The following is a 19,910-nucleotide window of genomic DNA, read 5'->3' as shown; positions in this document are numbered from 1 at the left end:
TATTTGCTTTGACTCAATGAATGACGGATCTGCGGGAGCTGGTTCAGGGGTTCCAGCTGTAAATCGTCCCCCGCCCTAAAAACGGGCGATATTTTTAATTTTACGCAAATGCCTAGTTCCAATTTCTTAGCTTAGATGGCGGTACCTGACACTGACGACAAATTTGAGAAAGGTCTCACACGATGCATGACACTTGCAGAAGAGATATCTCAGTATCAAATGGCGTCACACAGCTTCAATTAGGATGACGCAATGCACTGATATAGTCTTATTGAAGGTACTGGAGAATTCATCAAGACTTGGAGGAGAAATCCATGAAATCACAGATAACAAATGCTGTTATACACCCAGAGCCAAGGGCAGCACGAGCAGATACACACCTGATAATCCATCTCAAAGCAGACCAATGAATAAGCTCAATAGCAAAGATTACTTCGGACCATTCTCAACCAGTCTAATGGGAGAACAACCCGTCTTGAAGACATATTAGTGCTAGCTCTGGGCAATCATGTATTGGGGTCACAACCTGTCTTGAAGACATATTAGTGCTAGCTCTGGGCAATCATGTATTGGGGGTCACAACCCGTCTTGAAGACATATTAGTGCTAGCTCTGGGCAATCATGTATTGGGGTCACAACCCGTCTTGAAGACATATTAGTGCTAACTCTGGGCAATATTGTCTTTGGGGAAAAACCCGTCTCCAAGACATACTCGTGCAAGCTAATGACTTGGACAGGAGGGGCACAGTTGATTTGGGAGGGGTGAAAGGTGAAATTCCAAATGAGCTAACTCAAAACATTGTTGCATCATTTCTATGAGCAGTGCATGATGGTCATCATGACCATTTCCATCCTCGACCAAAATAACAGTCCTGAATTCATAACATGCTGGTTGTTCCTTATTCCTATGACGATGAAACCAATCGGTGCCCAACTGCAGTGACATGCAAAACGCTCACAAGTCCTGGGAGATCTAAAACTCTTTGGAGAACGAGACTCATCCATGCAAGAACAAGTAGAAGAAAGAACAGCCAAATACAGATTTTGATTCAACATAATACACTATTTTTAATACTTGCAACAATTTGAAAATATTTCAACTTGGCTGCATTATCAGGAAAGGATCACAGATTATCATGGTTAACAAAGAGACTGTTCAGAGGTAATAGGAATAATTATATCTCTTCACTATTCCCCAGTCTAAAGATTGCTGAGAACTGCCAAACTCAGAATTTTACAAACTTTACAAGGTTGTCCAATTGAGAGATAATATTACCTCATTTCCACAAAACAAGGTTGATCGCAAAATGTTCACAAATCAGAGAGTTAACTGTAAATGTTCACACCTCTCGACAAGAATGAATAACGACTAGTCTTTATCAATTCTCGCTCTCGGTAGCTTACCCAGAAAACAACTGTTATAGGCCTGTCCAGGCTTCAATATCAAGACACGGCGGCAATTGAGGTGCATCCTGGGCAATGCTCAATTGAAATAAAATGCAGAAAATACATTTTTAAATGTTTTCAAAGTTCGATTGCAAGCTCTTTGTTGGGGCTGGTTAATTTTCTTCTAGCGTGTACTCCAAATATGCACATGACAGTTAAAAACATACTCGTGTCTGATTGATAGGTCTGGATCCTCCAACCTATGAATATTCAATGGTGGTCTTGTCTCTTGTCCCCTTTACCCTCTTTCAACATGCACCAGCTGGTCCAACAAAACACAGCAGAAGTCAATATTCACATTTATGGTTAAGTTCGATCTCAAAGTGTTAAACATTGAGAAATTATTCCTATTTCTCTGTCCAGCCAAAACATAAAAGGAGAAAACAACAGACAAATCTAAATTACATATGTACACTCAGTTCTCTTCGATCCTTGCTTTCTGAAAAGACAAGGCCTATTCATGGCCAATCAGACAAGGCCTATTCCCTAATCCCTTGATTTTCACAACCCAGAGAAAATATACTTTTCAGCAATAATTTCTGCCAAATATATATTTCCTAATGAGAAAAGCATCAGATTAAAATTGTTTGCACCATCGATCAATGTTTGCGTGTTTTTAAGTTGCTTTACATATATCCTTACAAACAGTTGCATTGCTTCTTGCTAGAGAATCCCTTTGTACAAGAATATGAAATACAGTTCTTCAGGAGTACATTGGACAGAAATACATGACCATTGGAGCCAAAATGATGATACTACATCAATGCAAGACCACTCACAGGCATGCGAAACCGACTACACACGGATGACATCACAGACAACTTTGCTGTTGAACTGTCCAGTATCCACATGTCACAACGGCCTAGGTCATGTGACTAACAAGCTCAGTCTTGGATCCGCACCAACTCCTAACAAACACATCAAAGCATTTTACCCAAAACCAAAAAGACAGATCCTAAAACTGTTTTCCGTCTGCCTGTGCTCCGAGGTTAATCAAAAAAATCCATATCTACACATACAATCTCAATTGCTACCTGACAAACTTGAGTCACCACGGCATTTAACCAAGCGGTATCTATCAGCACAGTGAGTAACTATTTCTACAATAAATAAACTGGTAGCACCAAGAATTCTGAAGTATATACACCTCTCTTATAAACATGCTGTGTCGACGTGATTTAAGCTGTTTGAGGGACGCCTGTAAAAAGGCCTATTTTGCCTGTGTGGAACAGGAGTGCCTCTTCAACTTAAACAAGTCGACACAGTATCATCAAAATCATGTGTCGTGCACACCACTGACCAACCTTATTGTCAATCTTATAGATCTGAATAGCAGAGTGCACCTGTGAGCCGGAGAAAGTAAATTGAAACCGAACGCGAGACAAAAACAGGCTGAACAATCAAACAATAAAGCCGGTGTGCTATTTGGTCATTTCAAAACATCAATGATCTACACAACACATGGTTTCAAACTTCTATGCTGCCACGAGATTTTGACTTACGATTGTGTTAAGCCACAGAGAATCACACCGACTCATCTCCATACCAAATCTGGAAGATATTGGCTTTGCCCTTCCCAATATGGAATAAATGCTTACATATACACCCTCTCCAATTGTACAGCCAATGCACATAGCAATAATAATATGTTATAGCTATAACTTGTTACTGACAATGTACAAACTTTAACCCTAGGGTGCCCCAGCCCCCAGCCCCGAGTGGATACGAGTGTGATTACAAAAATACTAGTGATATTTCAAGTCAAAGCTTAGAGAAACCAGCCCACCAACTTCTCAAGACTGAAGAAAACGATCATGGCCCGTTAAATCCAGTTTCAAATGTTTCGTTAAAAAAATGTACCTGTCGCTTTCTGTAAACATTTCTCAAACCACACAAGGTGTGATGTCATGATGGTCACAATGCAAAAATGCTTCAAAAGGTGACTTGGGATAAATAATAAATCATAATAATACTGCATACTGATAAGAGAAGAAGGAAAACTCAAAATAACCCCCCCCCCCCCAACAACCTTGTGGTTGAAAAATGTTCCTTTGAAACTATGAAACCACCAAATTTTTGGAAAAAATTCCTGATGAAAATCAAGATTTACATGACTTTTTTTTGCAAATTACAAACTTGCTTTTCGTTGTTCGAATAAAAAAAGCTTATGTTTGCCATAGTTTTTTTCGCAAATCCAGGTTATTCGCAAAATCAGCAAACACAACACACTTAAGTGAATCGAACAAATGGCCCTTTTAAAATAATATAAGATGGGTTTTTTCCAGATACCATAAACTACAGTACAACTTTGGCATATGTAGGCTAGCTACTTCTGGAATGAATTACATGAATTATTTAAGTCCTGTGCCCACACTACCTGAGCCTGAGGTATACATGGTATGCACCAAAACGAATAACCAACATGAGTACCAAATTTGGCACTACAACAATACGATTAGTTTAAAATATCTCTCAAATTCTGAAATTCAGCAACAGAAAATGCTATGGAAACTTATGCAACCATGGCAACTGAGCAACTGTTGTCATGGTAACACACTGGCTGAAGAAGCACTGGTTAATCCAGATATCTAAAACCTAATGCAAAATAAACCCATACAGATATATCCAAGTTTAAGATATACATCCAGCGATATCCTAACATGAGACTTAAAATATATCCAAAAGTTCTTGTACACGAATGATATCTCCAGTGATTTTCTAACAAATGCAAACGTGAATTAGTTAGCCACTTCTCAGTGAATAGTGAGTAGTGAAAGTATCTCCTGGTTTTAGAAGTCTGTCTCATATCAACTAGTAGGTCGTTGTACAGCAGCACACAGATACGTTATCCTTGATCGCTAGACTTGCGTCAACTGTTCCCGCCCGCAGTCGCCATTATCGAGTGGCAGACTTGAATAATGCACCGACATATGTACATTGTTGCCCACATGGTTTTTCCGATCATTCTCTAAATGTTTCAAAATCTCCTTTGGTTTTGTGTCACGGTTAACCAAAGGGGGGATTTTATCTTTCGACCCAAATAACTTTGGTATCGAATGCCGCGTCACTCGTTCTCTGGACCCTGAGATAAACTCCTTCGAGTGGTTCAAATGATCACATGACCCTACCGGGTCGGGCGTGCCTATCGTCACATACCCCACATTTTCCTCGGCCGTGAATGAATCCCCTGAATTACTCCGCGTCACGGTTGTACTGTCTTCATTTTTTGCGATTAATTTGGCAATCTCAGCTGGGTTAACGGTGAGTAGTCCAGCAGCAGCACTTCCTGAGAAACTACGACTGGTCGTTGTGTGTTTCCGTGTCGAAGGAAGAGCAAATTCTAAAGAGTCCGTGCCCTCGATTACGACAGCAGACGATGGCGTATCCAAACATGGCTTGATGAGTTGTGGCCGCTCTGTCAGGTAATCTCTTATTGCATCTGGTGTTGGCCGGTCGGGAAAATCAAATCGCCAACATGCTTCCATTAGATCCTGCCTGAAAGAGAAAAACAGAAGAGAGATCAGTAAAACTTGGCTGCCATACAGAATATCAGACTGCGCCAAATTTTAGGCAACACCATTTCGAAATAAATCCTTTTTTCTGATGGCAAAAACGGATATCACATTTTGCAATGAAGCTTTTTAAACACTTACATTTCTTTTGTACAAGCTAGTGGTATGGACAACTTGTTGCCATTCTTGACATATTCCAGAACTTGATTGTTTGAAAGGCCCTGATATGGGAAGCTACCGAACGTCAGAATCTCATAGAGTAGGATGCCGTAGCTCCAGATGTCAGAGTGAGGCGTGAAAATCCCATCACTGAGGCTTTCTGGAGCCATCCAACGAACTGGAAGCATCCCTGAAAGACAACAATATACACACATGAAAATAGTGTTTATCAACAGGGTATATCAGTCTACAGAATGGCATTGTTGAATATCATCTTTAGATGGATTTTCAAGTTCAATTTTTGAAGATGGAAGATTTTCAAAACTTCCAACTCACCTTTTTTGCTAAATCTGTAGTAATCTGTCTCGATCATTGGACGCGTCATACCAAAGTCACCAATTTTAACAACCCTCAAATCACCAACAAGGCAGTTCCGGCACGCAAGATCTCTGGCAAAAAAAGAATATAAAGATTAAGTATGGCATTTTGGTAAAAGCCTGTTTGTGGTGCAACCCAATGCACACTGCAGTGTGCATTGGGTTGTGAAGACTAAGATCCAATAGTCAGGAAAGGCAAACAGGTCTTACCAAAAACAAATGACTTCAATCACAGGGAGAAACAGTCTACTACAGGCAAACACTACAACGTTTTCACATGTATTACTGGTAACCTTGTTGAGAAGTACAAAGGGCACTAATCTTTCCAAAACATCAAAAGCAGAGTCTACTTTTAAACACTGTGAGCTATTGTTGCTAATTACCATATTACTACCCACCACTTAATTGGCCTAAGCACTCATTTCCTATCCATGTGTGTGTACACTAGCTGTGCATAGGGGGATTAAAAAACACAACAGGACCATTGCTTCAAAGTTATTGCATAATCAGGAGTCAGTTGTAAAAGCAGGTGTACATACTGCACAATGCCACCTGAGGATAAATTGACTGAAAGACTGAGAAGTCAATGGGTTTGGGTAGTGGAGAGCAAATGCAGTTTAGTGGTACAAGAATTGTCTGAATCAGTTGATCAAGGGATGTGTTTTTCATGTATGCCTTACCTATGTACATATTTGTTATCTGTAAGATATTTCAGCCCGTTGATGACATCCAGTGCCATCTTGGTGAGGCTGAGAGACGAGACTTCTTCATTATCGGGTGACTTGGTGACAAGCTGGCGACGCGCCAACATGTACGTCTTAAGATCACCTACACAACAGGAGAAATGTGTATACGTCAATACAATAGATCTAACCGAGATACGACTTTGGTAAGGATCAAAGCAATATGATTGTCACGTTTGCCCCCCCCCACTTCAGTGGCCAAAGCTGGAATATCATGAGCCCCATCACAGAACTTACCTAATTACCCATTTTTGAACATAGTGAGCATAGAACTGGTTAATCCTAGGCCCAGGAATTGTTTGAAAGACTTACCGTAAAGCATAAACTCCATCACACAGTAAGCTGGTTCACCTCGTGTACACACTCCCAATAACTTGACAATGTTATTGTCTTCAAACCTTTTCATCAGACTGGCCTCCGTTAAGAAATCCATCTGAAGTGAAAGTGACATTCAGGTCAAAACGAAATAACCAAGAGGGACACATCCCTTGTGATCTTGGGGAAATCTCGCCATATGAACTTCCCATGCTGTTTTAAAGTAAACACCATCTAAGGTGAGGTTACTGCAGGGTTTTTTATTGAGTATCTTTACACGTGCCTCCTTCTGCCAGAGGAGGTTACAAATTGGCACCCAACCACATTGACAAACTTTTACAAGAGGAACTGGAGAACGAAGATCATTCCACCTACCTTCTCGTGAGATGAGGAGCCCACCTTGAGGGTCTTCACAGCACACGCCACCCAGTTACTCCCCTGCATCATTGATGCCCCAGCCATCATGTAAGCCTCACCACCGTACACAGTTCCGAACGCTCCTTCTCCAAGCTTACGATTCAGCACCACTTTTTCACGTGGCATCTCCCATTCATCAAGATTAAGCCACTCGACGTCTGGAGACATCAGTCCAAGTTCTTTCATGCGGGCTCGGGTTTCTCGGGACTTCTTATCATACCTTTGAAAAGTAACTAAAATTTAACAAGGATCCTTTTTGCGCATAGAACATTGAAATTAAAAAAACGAATGGTTCACTCTGCCACATGAGCAACCTTGTCACTATCAAAATTAGGCAATTTACAATATTTGAAGGTAAATCTACCTGGGAATGAAATGTACCCACCTTTTCTTAATGCACATGATTGGGATCACTATGAGTAGAATGACGAGCGATCCAAAACCAAAGATGGTTGCTATGACGATAGCCATGTTACAGTCGACGCCGAAAATGGCACGGAACGATTCGATAGAACAGACTTCAGGACCTGAAAGAACATGAAAAGAATATCAGAGAAGTTGAGATGAATTTTATGACCTAGACTCACCTTTCCGACAGACTTAGCTACATCTTATGAATCATGACATAAAGTCGCATATCTTTGACGAATTCAAAACCTCATTCCTGGAGAAAAATGCTGACATTTGCTGCAGGAGTGTCATGCTAAATAAAGTAGAATACACGGCCAAAGATCAATGACATCATCACAAGTTGATCTGATATCAAAAGCTGGCTTGCACTGAGACTAAGATATCAAACAATAGTCCAAAAGTCCGCAAATTTGAAATGAACGTAACTTACTAATGGTACCGTCGTCGGGTTTCTCGTTACGCGGCATCAGCCATTGGATGAGTGAATTATTAATCTCCATCTTGCCACCTTTTGTGACTGGCACGTAGCGTCCTATGGTCGTCAAGTTGTTGCTGGCAGAGAACTGTTGGAGTAGGATGATGCCGGGCCGGTCTGCTCCGCTGAAGGCAAGATGGCCCGTCACGCCCTTGAAATCAGTCTGGTTGATGTATTTCAGGAGCAACCTGTTACCAGTTGGAAAAGAAATGAATGTGACTTCTTATATTGCACTTGAAGCCAACCAGGGATGTCATGGTTTGTGGCAACTCATCCACAGCCCCGAGCCTCTGCGTGGAGACACAGATGATAATACTCCAAAGAACCAGTGAGAAGCTGCTTGAACAAGAGCTAAAGTAATGCTTATCATTATTAACAGTAACAGTACAATAATCATGAGTTCTTACCCGGAGTATTTTAAGCGCATTGAATCAATCGCTGAAGGATATTTGGAGAGCAGACGATCGAGTGCGTAGGCATAGACCCAGACAGCATCAAACGCATAGCCAGCATAGTTACCAACAGTTTTGAACGAGTTCCCCTAAAAAAGAAGCGAGTGATAGTCATTCATCTTGAAAAAGTCACTTCAAACTTATCAATTTCGATCTAACTAAAAATGGTGATCATTATCATGAGGTAAAAACAATATGTCCTTGTGATCGTTGAAATGGCAACATTTCTACAGACAGGACTGACCTCCAAGAAAACGCTGCCCATGTTGACATCCAAAGACTGTTTACCCTGAACACTGATGTGAGACTGAGAACAGTGTATTCGGTGCAGAAAGATATCCTGGTGGTTACATCTACTTCTGATTCTTACCGTTTTATTAAGGCGTTGTTTATACATCTTCTTCCACTGACCGACCGAGATGTTGCCAGTGCCTGTAGCAATTGACTCATCCTTATCAAAGTAAGCCTGAGACAGCAGCATGTACCCATCTATAGCACTCAGCATATCCTTTGTTGAACACTCCACACTTTCCTTGATACTCAACCCGATTAGGAACTCAGGTGGATTGTTGAAGCGGTCCGTGTCCCACCAGCCCATCTCGTACCAGCCGGGCAGAAACCACTGGTAGCCTTCACGCGCTGTCATTCCCTGCAAGAAGATCATTAGAATGTCTTAGGAATGTTAGAAGTGCTGTAGTGTAGTGAGGAACCATTGGATTTCGACAAAAGCATTCTCATTGTCTTACAGGTCCTACTCCTGCATGCTCACAAGCCTCAAGAGTTCACAGGGTCTTCATCTGCCCCCCATCATTGGCCATTATAGATCTTACCAGATGAGCATGGGAATCCCACTTTTTACTAGACAAGAATGGGAATCCCTCTTCAAACTTACCAACTTGAGAGCACCACACATGACAGAACGTGCCGCATAATCGTAAAACTCTCCGATGATTATTTTGACATTTTTCTCTTTTAACTGGCGTAAATACTGTAACGATAAATAGCGTATCACTCTCAGACTTTCAGCAATGACCAGCGAGGGTTAATCAATATGTTCATTAAACTGGAAAAGACTAGTTGATTATTTCTTCAGAAGAAGGAAGATACACATGAGGATATTTTACTTTAGAATCTGGTAGCGTATGTATAAGCCTTAGTGGTGTTGTTCTGACATAATGTCATGGTTTTATCACCGAAGTGAAAGGTCAATGTGGTCAAAGTGAACCTTATGTCACATGTTAGTTAGGAACCTCATTGAACTTGTTTCTAGACTACTTGCAGGATAATGCAGCATGCAGTTAATAGACACTGTATCCTTGACACAATAACTTATAGAATGTACATTTGTATTTTAGACAATACCCATATAAAAAGGTTCAATACCCCCTTTGAATATTCCAGGTAAGGAGGGCCAATGAATGTCAATTCTTCCCTTTCTTTCAACAATAAGCCTAGCTGAGCACAATGGCTATTGTTGTAGTGGAAAGACATAACACCCCCTTCTCAATGCCATGTTGTATGGGACACAGATTCCATGGTATTTGATGAAAGTTTTCTTTTGTTGCCTATGGGTCTATTGTTGGACACATTCAGAATGGGCGATTAGTTCACTTTAGTACCTACATAGTACATGTATTTGTGCACAGACAAAAATGTAAGAGGCAAAAATGTGCTGGATGATTTTTAAAGGAGTTTGTCTTTCTTGGAATAAGACTCACAACTAAAAACAGAACTGATACGCTCTACAGATAAACAGACTGGACTATAGACAACCACCTCACATTCTAGAGCAAAATGGGGAACGAGGACTTGACATTAAATTCACCCCAATGCAGAGGTTACAGTTCCTTTAATACAAGTATCATCTCTAATGTTGTGAAAGTGCATATCATTAATTTTTCAACCAGATGGTTAAATATCAAAATGATAGGAGGTGCATAATAGAAGCAAGTGTTTTTGACCTATTGAGCGGTGGTCAAAGGAGGCTGCTAAAACATGCAAAGCTACAAAGACTAACTGACTGCGAGCGTGCTTAGGGCATAATGTCCAACAATACAAGACTAACCAGAAACCTATTACGTCATTAAAGTAACGGGTTTTTGGTCTAACTGATGGTGACTACCTTACCCATTGAGTCAGGGGATCCTTTGGAACAGAAGGGGCAAAGTGGTTGAATTAATATCAGGCATAAATATCTAGATGAAAATTTATAAAAAGATGGGCTGTATACCACTTTCACAAAATAACTGCCCCTGATGGCAAAAGTCACCAGTCGTCACCCACTGAGTTTGTCATTTTGGAAAATAACTCCAAACTGCCCTGGTCGGGCCTTTATAAAATGCTTCATCTAACCGCAATTAGATTTTAAAACTAATGAAAGGATCTATAAACAAAATAGAATTGTTATAAACACATAAAAAAGTTACTCACTCCAAAATGCAAGAAGCCCAAACTACCAATGAAGCAAATGCCCTGCACATTACACCTTTTGCTGATCACACATTGTCATATCATACAACAAGAAGGCCTGGCACGAAGGTAACGGCCACCATCGCCTCAGTACATTTCTAGCCCAGCCAAGCTGAGGTGTCCAGTACCAATTCTGTTCATCTGTGACAATGCATGATCAACGAAAGGGGACATTTAGCAAAAACAGCAGCCAGAGAACCTAGAGAACTTTTCTGGGATTTGACAATCTTTAATTTGTTAGTAGACAGTTAAAGCATTTGAACTCTTAAAATATCGAGGACCGAGGACAAAGACGCAATGCTCAGAAACAATAACTTAAAACTATTGTGAGAAGAAATGCCAAAACTGGTGTAAACATTTTATCCCAAAATATTATGAAAATGTCCAATTTTTGGGTTTCCTCAAAACACCCTCGTCCAAAAAGTTTGCTCAAAATATCCTCGGCCCATGATCTATGAAAGAGCAGCAACAAAATGCATAAAGGGCTGTACAGTGAAGATACAAGATGGGCAATCATACCTGTCGAACTAGGGCGTGCTGTGGACAAGATAAACCAAAGGGTCAAGGTCGCATCGTCAAGGTCGAACAGAGAGACAGTCACACAAGTTGTGAACTTGGTTTTAACAGACAGGACCCCAGGTGACGCTGCATGACGTCTTAATCCCCCTCGTGGTGTTTTTTGTGCACGCACAAACTTCTCCATGAACCACACTTTCATCAAAAGAGGTCCAGTCAGATGTTTATGTTTACTGCAGTGTAAGCACAGCTTATCTGCCTTCTCTGCTATTCAGGATTCGAGTGAGGAGCCATCACAATACCATCTGCCAAATCATCATCAGTTGTGCCTTCTTCAAAGCATTATGATGAGAAGAAGAGGAGTGTTTGTACTGTCATGACAATAAGAGGAGCTGCTTTCTGGACGAGACGGAGGATATTTTGGGAAAACCATCCAAATCAAGGATGGGTACATAAATTGGCTGAAATTCCATTCCTTACGGCATGTAGGCCTACTGAAACAAAATGTTATTGTTCAGTTGACTAAAATCTTGGAACAAAACATTCCTCTAAATGACTTCAAAATGATCTTACCATCTCAGCATCAAATGAGTGAGTCTCGGCCGGTATTTGTAAGTAAAGTACAATCTCAATGCCATTCGTTTTGAATACATGTTGTAGAAATGCATAGTGCTCCACTGCCACCATCATACCAACGCGCTTCCAACCAAACTCTTTAAATGCAGCGTTGAATACGGCGCTGAAAGAAAGGATGTCACATGTAACTGGTTGTCTCACAGAACACCGCGAGCTTGGATCACAGCTGCAGCGTGTTTGTTGAGACAATAAACAGGTTGTAGAATGTTTCTCACCATAAGACAGTATGTAAGATGAAGCCAAACGCATCCAGAACGATGTAGATATCCTTTTTCATTTTTAGGGTTTGCTCTGTTCACTCTACATGTGATGAAAACAGCTTGAAAGTGTGCCTTTCAGCAAAACATAATACACTTACCCGTACTGTCCAAAATTAGGCACAGTTCGGAAGAACAAAGGATATATTGACTTTGTGGACAACTCTAAAGCTTCAGCACCATATGATAAAACGGTAGTATTAAAATGCTTGGAGACACGGGCAAGAGGTTTCGTCGCTACGGAGCACGCTGGACCTGCGGATGAAAACAGAAACGAGTTTTGTCAGAGTCGAATCATGTGGAGAGTGATCAGACATAAAGTTAGAGGAAAGCAGTAGACTTAGAGTAGACTTAAAGTTAGAGGAAAGCAGTAGACTTAGAGTAGACTTAAAGTTAGAGGAAAGCAGTAGACTTAGAGTAGACTTAAAGTTAGAGGAAAGCAGTAGACTTAGAGTAGACTTAAAGTTAGAGGAAAGCAGTAGACTTAGAGTAGACTTAAAGTTTGAGGAAAGCAGTAGACTTAGAGTAGACTTAAAGTTAGAGGAAAGCAGTAGACTTAGAGTAGACTTAAAGTCAGAGCCAACTTACCTAGGACAGCAACAATAGGATGCGTTTTGTTGGTGACATACTTGATGAATGCTTTCATCACCTCGTCGGGGGCACATTTGGTATCTTGGACAAGGACCTTGAGGTTATAGTCTGCCAGCAGGCTCGTGTTTTTATTGATGAGATCTGTGGCCATGGAAACAACTGGAAGAGACATGACTTGTCAGATGGGTTCAAGTATGTGGTATAATTGACACTCAGGGGACAAGGAGGACGTCTGAATCCACACATACAGACCAATAGGGGTTGGAGGGAAGCATAGAACGTTCAATCTAACTTGGAGTCAACCACACCTGAACGATCTTTTCTGCAGTACAAAAATACTGATTGTTTACAATTTGGATTGATTCTTCCTTTGGCGGCTTACCTTCAGCTATTCCGGGATCCTTGTAGGCCGTTCCTGTCATGGATATCATACCACCAATATAAATCGTGGTTTTATTGGAAAGATTGTGCGGTAGCCACCTCGTCCATATAAGCTCATTACTTTGTATCCACTCACAACCAATCTTATTATAAACTCTCGTCCGATTCACAATAACAAACTGCTCTGAATGTTCTCTGTAAGTATTGAGTAGATTTTGGTAGACTTGATTTGTGAAAGACATTTGATTAATTAAATGGAATGCTTCAGGTGCTTTAGTCTTTAATGGCGCCCACACAACCTTCGATAACTGATTGATGGAAAAGTCGCAATTGAGCGGTCTTGCCGTTTGTTGATCATCCATGCAGATTGGGAATGCTATCCGTGTGAAGTTTTTTCCCGATGTGAAAGTGTTTGGCCGCCAGTTGAAGAAGAGGATTGGGCGATTCAAGGCCGTCTGCTCCGTCACGAATGATGCCAGGTGCGATCCAAGCCAAACAATATTAACATATAATCCAAAATTTTCAATTTGATTTTTGAGGATGTTTGAATCCGTAGCTGAAACAGGAAAGGGGATCAAGAATAAGTCAAGTCATCAAAGCTGTGAGTCAGAAAGATACATTAGCTTGTTTGGGAGCAAGTCAAATGACTTTGATCGGAGCGATGTGCCACAGTGCCGGTCACAATGGATACATAGGGTTTCAATGGTTATGATAGTCACACAGGTTTGACTTGTTTCAGCGGTTCTTGGTTGAAGCTCACCTGGGTAATCTGAGAATAACATGGCACAGCTTTCAACGTTTGGACCACTGCGACACCGACTTGAGTAGTAAATGCCGCTATCACAATCTGCTGCAGTGCAGTAGTAGCGTGTTGTTATAGGGTCGCGCATCATACTCTCTATCCTTGGTAACTTATCCTGATAGTTGAATTGCTGCGTGAAGTTTGGTTGCATCAGACTACGGTAATGATCGACGATAATGTGCTTGTTGTTTTTCCAGAACTTGTCGACAGTAAATGATGACATATACCATCCAAACCTGGAGAAGAAATAAAGAGGGCGTCACCGAATCTTTGAATCTTTAAAATCATGAAAAATGTTCAGGGTTCATAGTTAAGGACATTTCCAAGAAAGATACGAAACAACCTGACTGACCCAAATTATAAATGCATCATGTACATCCACACAAGTAAGGCCTTTCATATCATCAAGAGCCACCTGGGCTACTAAAGAGTGTACAATTGAGCTACAGTTCGAGCAGCTGACTATGCTATCATACTCACAGCGCTAGAGGGCCAAGCGGGCCACAGTCAATGAGGTGTCCACTGCTGACCCACGCCTCAACGTTGAACCCAGGTAGCATCCACACTTCAAGGTTGACCATGGTGTCCGGTATAGAACAGTTTGGGTTGGACAACCTGTAAACATGGCAAGGATCTTTAGAAACTAAACATAAAACTCAAATCATTTGATAGCTTTTGTGCTGTATTTGACCATGCACAGCTTCATATCAGCAGTGACATGGGCTTCCCCTCTTTTATACAACCTTTATTGTGACTGACACTGGCAATTTGTTTTGACTTTTCTGTTCAATTCCAACTATATCTAGAGGTGCCTGTCCAATGTGCACTTACCCCGACACGCGCCTGACCACCGCTTCAGCATTGATGTTCCCCTCCTCCACCTTGATGTTAACCCATTTATACCCGAGCACCTCTTCAAGAAGTATCTTCAGGATGGTATTGGCGAGCTGGTGGGATGTCCTTGTGCTGCCCTCTAGGGTCAGGTTCAGCTCGGAGCTGCCGTGGTACAGGTTACGCTTGGGCTTAACATCTGAATAACAAACCATGAGTAAGAGGTGGTCATACTCCCAGTCGAGGAATACTACAGAAAGGATACATGTATTGACATTTGTTGACCAGCTTTGTGTAATCAGACTAACTCTATCTCCGCTTCAGCAACATATCTGGTGACAGAGGATGGTCATATCCGGAAATGAAATCTAACGTCGGTGTACATGTATCATGATGTAATTACTATGGAAATGTATACATGAATGATTCATTGACAGACCAGAGACGTACGGATACTTGGAACTGCTCAACAGAACGGAAGGCCAATTTGTTACTTCGTTATTCAAATGAATACATCTAATGGTCAAGTTACACTTAGGCCACGTAAAAAAATAGTCGTTGATCATCTTCCCTGCCGGTCTGTATGGTGCCTGGTCGAGGTCTCCCAGACGCCAAGATCAGACAGTGTTTACAGGTCTCCCATTTACACAGATTCCCCGATCAGTCACAACATGTGTGACCAAAGGTAATCAGTCATACATATTGACATTTGAAAACAAGGACAGGATAAACATTGCTCGAGCACATGTGCTGTGATTCAGCCATCAAAGGTGTTTACCAGACACTCCTGACCACATCATGCATCATTGTCAACAAATAGAGTTGATCCTAGAACCGCCATTGAAAATAAGTCCTTCAACTCAATGAAAAACATGGGGCAAAGCTGGCGCTTCACAGTAACTTGAGACATAGATTTCCACCAGTAAGAGGACGCCACAACTTTTGAGGGCAGCCTTACGTCCTTCCTGAATAAATCCAAAGTGCAGAGACGTTTTTCAGGGAAGCAGATTTCTCGCTCAGGTAATTTTTTTGAAAGGAAGGAAGATTCCACCTACCTGGCCTGTCGATAAGGCATTTGGATGTCACAACCGTCACCATGACAACAAGCACCAACAATGTAGATGTTGCCATCTTACTCGACTCTTAGTGTAAACACCATGATCTGTTTATATGATTCAACCACCAGAGGGCTCTGCCTGTAGGGCCGTATCCCCCGTCATCTTAGCCCAAGATGATGGTATCTGCAAAAAGAAAGTTACAAAGGCTTTTAGAAACAGATTTTTAAAGAATACATAGGTTATAACAGTCACGCTGAAAGGATTCAGAGGTGCTCATTCTCTCAAGCTGACCAGTACCACGTCAGTCATGCAATAGCGCCACCTGAATCCGTCTTACTTGATATTTCTGGTTTGAATTCAATAACATGATACACCAAACAATAAACTACAGCCTGAGCGACCTGACCGGATGTAAACCAAGTGATGCAGGCTTCAGGTAAACAAAGCATGCTTTCAAACACTGTACCCTATCTTGACATAACTTCACCTTACTCAGGCCTCCTAGGCCTACCTGGCCTGTCATGTACCACACTGTAGGCCTACACATGTTGCTAACCCTCTTCGAGCATAACACATGATAGAAACTTTCCCAAAGCAGACAATGGAGGATATTGGTTTGACAATACACATTTTCAACCTCAACTCAACAAAAATAAGGAAAAGTACTGGGAACAAGGCTGTCCTGAGATCAAATCTGAAATAATATAAGCTTACTGTATCAACAAAGACATAACTCAACTATAATTTAAGATTATAGCTTATGTGAACATAGGAACATTCCAACCAAAACACAATTCGTTGCAGGGCCTACATTGCTGTCAACACATGCAACGGGAGTATTGTTGGCCTCCTCCACATATTTGTAGGGCACATAAAGTGAAAGTTCAAAATGAGTTCAGCTGATGCTATGATAATAGGAAAGTTGGACACAGACCAGTAGGTCACAGATTAGGTTGATAATGCAATGTATATTTATAAGCTGTCAGGCCTAAATACTGAAATAATCATAATTTTAACCCCTTTGCAGTACAATCAACATGCAAGAATCAAAATTGCTAGGTTTAGTCTTTGATTCTGTGAACATACATGTAACGTTGCAATGTAAGAAATAGTTTTTAGTTGGAGAAACATCCACAGCTTCATGAGTGACCTTGACGAGGGATGACGTCACGTGTTGAAGGCACTCAACTCAAGGACGTCCCATGTTTGAGAGAGGTGTCAAAGAGTCAATATACATTCGAGTCAACTGCCCAGACCTGACCGTGAGGGCAGCTGCCACTACCTCCAACAATTTTACAATCACAACCAAGTTGTTCCTGAGAGAAACCAGTCTGGTATTGGTATGAGAAGTTTGGGGCACATTTCAAAAATGAATGGAAAGTAACGTCAACCTCACTTTCAATGACGGTGCAATCATACACGAGTTTGACAACAAATTCATTCGAAACCTCTAAGAGGCAGAAGACAACCAAACTGAAGCCATGACCTGGAAAATGCATATGAAAAAAAACATATGAAAGCACAGGCCTACATGTATACTATGACCTCGCTGACCCTCACAATCAGTAAATCATGTGACGATTTACCAATTGTCATATTTATGAGGAAATTTGACCACTACTATGACAAAAACCACCACTTGATGGAGTCAAAACTTTGAGCAGACGTTACCTTGACCTGGGAAACTCCCACGATACATTCTGCTTCACTTCTCAAAGTCTTCCTGTCTGTGTAAATGTATTCCAAGAGCTGCAACTCCACTATGCAGTAGGCCCTATATAATAATACTCTGATACTAGGCTTTGGCTCCGGGCCAAGTCTGCAATATATTATAACTAGGCCCATAGGTAGGCCTAAAGTTATTATCAACATAGCCTAGATATTCGAAAGCCCACAGATGGAATATAATCGATATACAGCAGTGTACATAATGTTACAGGGTGTCACAAAGACACATCCACCGATGATGATTTATCAAAAGAAGATACCGAGAGCTCTGCGTCAAGGAAATAGTGGTGTAGAGAGTATTGCAAACAGACAATGGAAATGACCAGTTCACAAACCACCCGCTTTTGAAAGTCTGATTCAAAGAGTGACAATAACAAGCACCTCAGCCCCAAGTTGTGATGAAATGCTCTAAAGGTAACACTAAACACCAGCACAGTCACTAAATAAGGCCAGGCAGGTCCATCCACCTGACCATGAATGATAGTGACCACCAAATTGTTTACCTACACCTCCTCCCTCCCCCATAAGAAGGAAGGGATGTGGAAATGTATACATGTTATATGAGATTGGGAACCATCAAGACTAATCAGCAATCTCTCAGGTGCAAAACCTTGGTACCTGGCCAATATGGTGGAGGACACGATGTATGACAACCTGTCATTATAAGACACAAGAAAGTACCTGACTTTTGAATTTCCACATGTTGATCAGGAATAACAACAGATAATGTCAAAGAACTCAATTGCTATTCACTCATTTATCGAAATCAGGTCACTAAGTCAAATGTCAAATTCAGAACAATACAAGAGTACCTGGAATGGGACTGGGCCTGTTTTTCAAACATTCTCATCAAAGTTGTTATCATCATCATCATCATCATATACATGCCTTTACTGATCACATCCTGGTCTCCTGACAAAGTGCAAAACTTTTAACAGTATCATTTCCCCCATTTAAAAGAGCTTCCTCATTTCTATCAATCAGTGGAACTGGCGACAAACATTAGATACATATAACATAGTGTTGAGCCTAGGTACAAACCAACGGTGAGAATACGTACTACCCCTAATCCCGGGAATGCTGCTCAAACAATTAGAACATTTTTCTTCCATAACTTTAAGATTCCGACGAGGGATTAAACCAGAGAACCCGGCACTTCAAGATAAGCTGATTATCAACTAGATTTGTTTTCTTTTGGGAGCATATGGTTCATTGGAATTCTTACCGAATTTTATACTTTTGACTATTCTGAATCAACCAGGCGATTAAATTTGATCACGTTATCAGTTAAGCTTTCATGGTATTCATCTTATCTCGTAATCAACCTTTAAATTGTTCAATAACATTCAAGACTTGACAAGGACTTCACATACCAATGGCAATGACAAAACCGTTTTTCTAGGCAGTTTGTTCTTTTTACTCTCACAGCATACTCCCAGAAATTCGTTGATATGGGTTCTCCGCGACCTGCAGGAATTTATCAAAAGTCAGCTAACCCACATACGCCCAGCCTTCTACTTTACCGAACTGGCGCAAGTCGGGGTCCAGATTTTACCCATACCAATCATCCTCACACTTTCAATCGAACAACTTTATCAAACATACATAGGGCCTAGGGTCGACAACTTCACGACAACTGGACAAAGTTCCTCCACCACCCGCACTCAACCTCCACATGCAAGTGCCATGACACAGCGCGGCGTGCCTTGTACTATGTAATATGTTCACCTCTATACACGTAAACAATGCAAAATCCTACCTATGATGAATGTGTCACAGAGATGTGTATGTTGTCAATAGGCCCTTTGCCAGATTGAGATCCGCCGGTACCATCACAATACGCCAAGACAATGGCTCAAGAGGCACAGGCATTGACCGTGAAGATCTATTGTAAATAAAGATGGTTTGTTTGTCCGACCCTGGGTGGTACCAGCGTATCTGGAAAAGGGCCTATGGCAATGGTTATGGTACCCTGTTTGTGCAGTGCAGTGCAGTTCAGAGGGCAAAGAGTGCAGTGCGCTGCATCAGTGCGTGCTTTCCAGTGTGCACTGCAAGTGCAAGTGCAAACTTGGGAAACTGGGTCAAAATAAGGTGGGGCAGAAATCAACGAAATCAACCTTTCATTGCAGAAGATTCAAGCCTTAAGATCACCCAGGATGTCTTTAACAATACTGAGTAGTAATTTACATATTCATCACACTTACAATCACATGAATATTTAGTAAACAATCGATTTATAAAGTCCCCAATGTGCAAACCTTGTTTTGGATTTCGTTTTATATATACACATGAATCTCTGACGTCATTGATTTATGCCTACAGGTGCGCGGTAAT

General features: G+C 41.2%; 1 protein-coding gene across 5 annotated transcripts; it reads right to left on the bottom strand.

Annotated features, from left to right (window-relative positions):
• Window positions 1–1,048: 1,048 nt before the first annotated feature.
• Window positions 1,049–19,857, bottom strand: LOC135495414 (uncharacterized). Of its 5 annotated transcripts, none has more exons than XM_064784024.1 (21): window positions 19,781–19,857; window positions 15,846–16,031; window positions 14,791–14,989; window positions 14,440–14,574; window positions 13,918–14,195; window positions 13,159–13,713; window positions 12,774–12,935; window positions 12,287–12,440; window positions 11,866–12,031; window positions 11,296–11,313; window positions 9,200–9,295; window positions 8,678–8,956; window positions 8,263–8,396; window positions 7,811–8,043; window positions 7,355–7,496; window positions 6,928–7,189; window positions 6,550–6,670; window positions 6,175–6,322; window positions 5,454–5,566; window positions 5,100–5,307; window positions 1,049–4,941 (listed from the first exon to the last, which is right to left on the bottom strand). In XM_064784024.1, the coding sequence occupies exons 2-21, from the start codon at window positions 15,919–15,921 to the stop codon at window positions 4,305–4,307; spliced, it is 4,116 nt and encodes a 1,371-aa protein (XP_064640094.1). In that variant the 5' UTR covers window positions 15,922–16,031; window positions 19,781–19,857; the 3' UTR covers window positions 1,049–4,304. The 5 variants fall into 5 exon arrangements, with proteins under 5 accessions (XP_064640094.1, XP_064640093.1, XP_064640096.1 ...); XM_064784023.1 differs by lacking the exon at window positions 19,781–19,857 and adding an exon at window positions 17,520–17,622; XM_064784026.1 differs by lacking the exons at window positions 11,296–11,313; window positions 19,781–19,857 and adding exons at window positions 10,435–10,452; window positions 17,520–17,622.
• Window positions 19,858–19,910: the final 53 nt, after the last annotated feature.

Source organism: Lineus longissimus, chromosome 11 (assembly GCF_910592395.1).
Source record: "Lineus longissimus chromosome 11, tnLinLong1.2, whole genome shotgun sequence".
In the NCBI taxonomy this organism is placed as follows: domain Eukaryota; kingdom Metazoa; phylum Nemertea; class Pilidiophora; order Heteronemertea; family Lineidae; genus Lineus; species Lineus longissimus.
The sequence above is the reverse complement of the archived record's forward strand: the minus strand, read 5'-3'. Positions and strand labels throughout refer to the sequence as shown.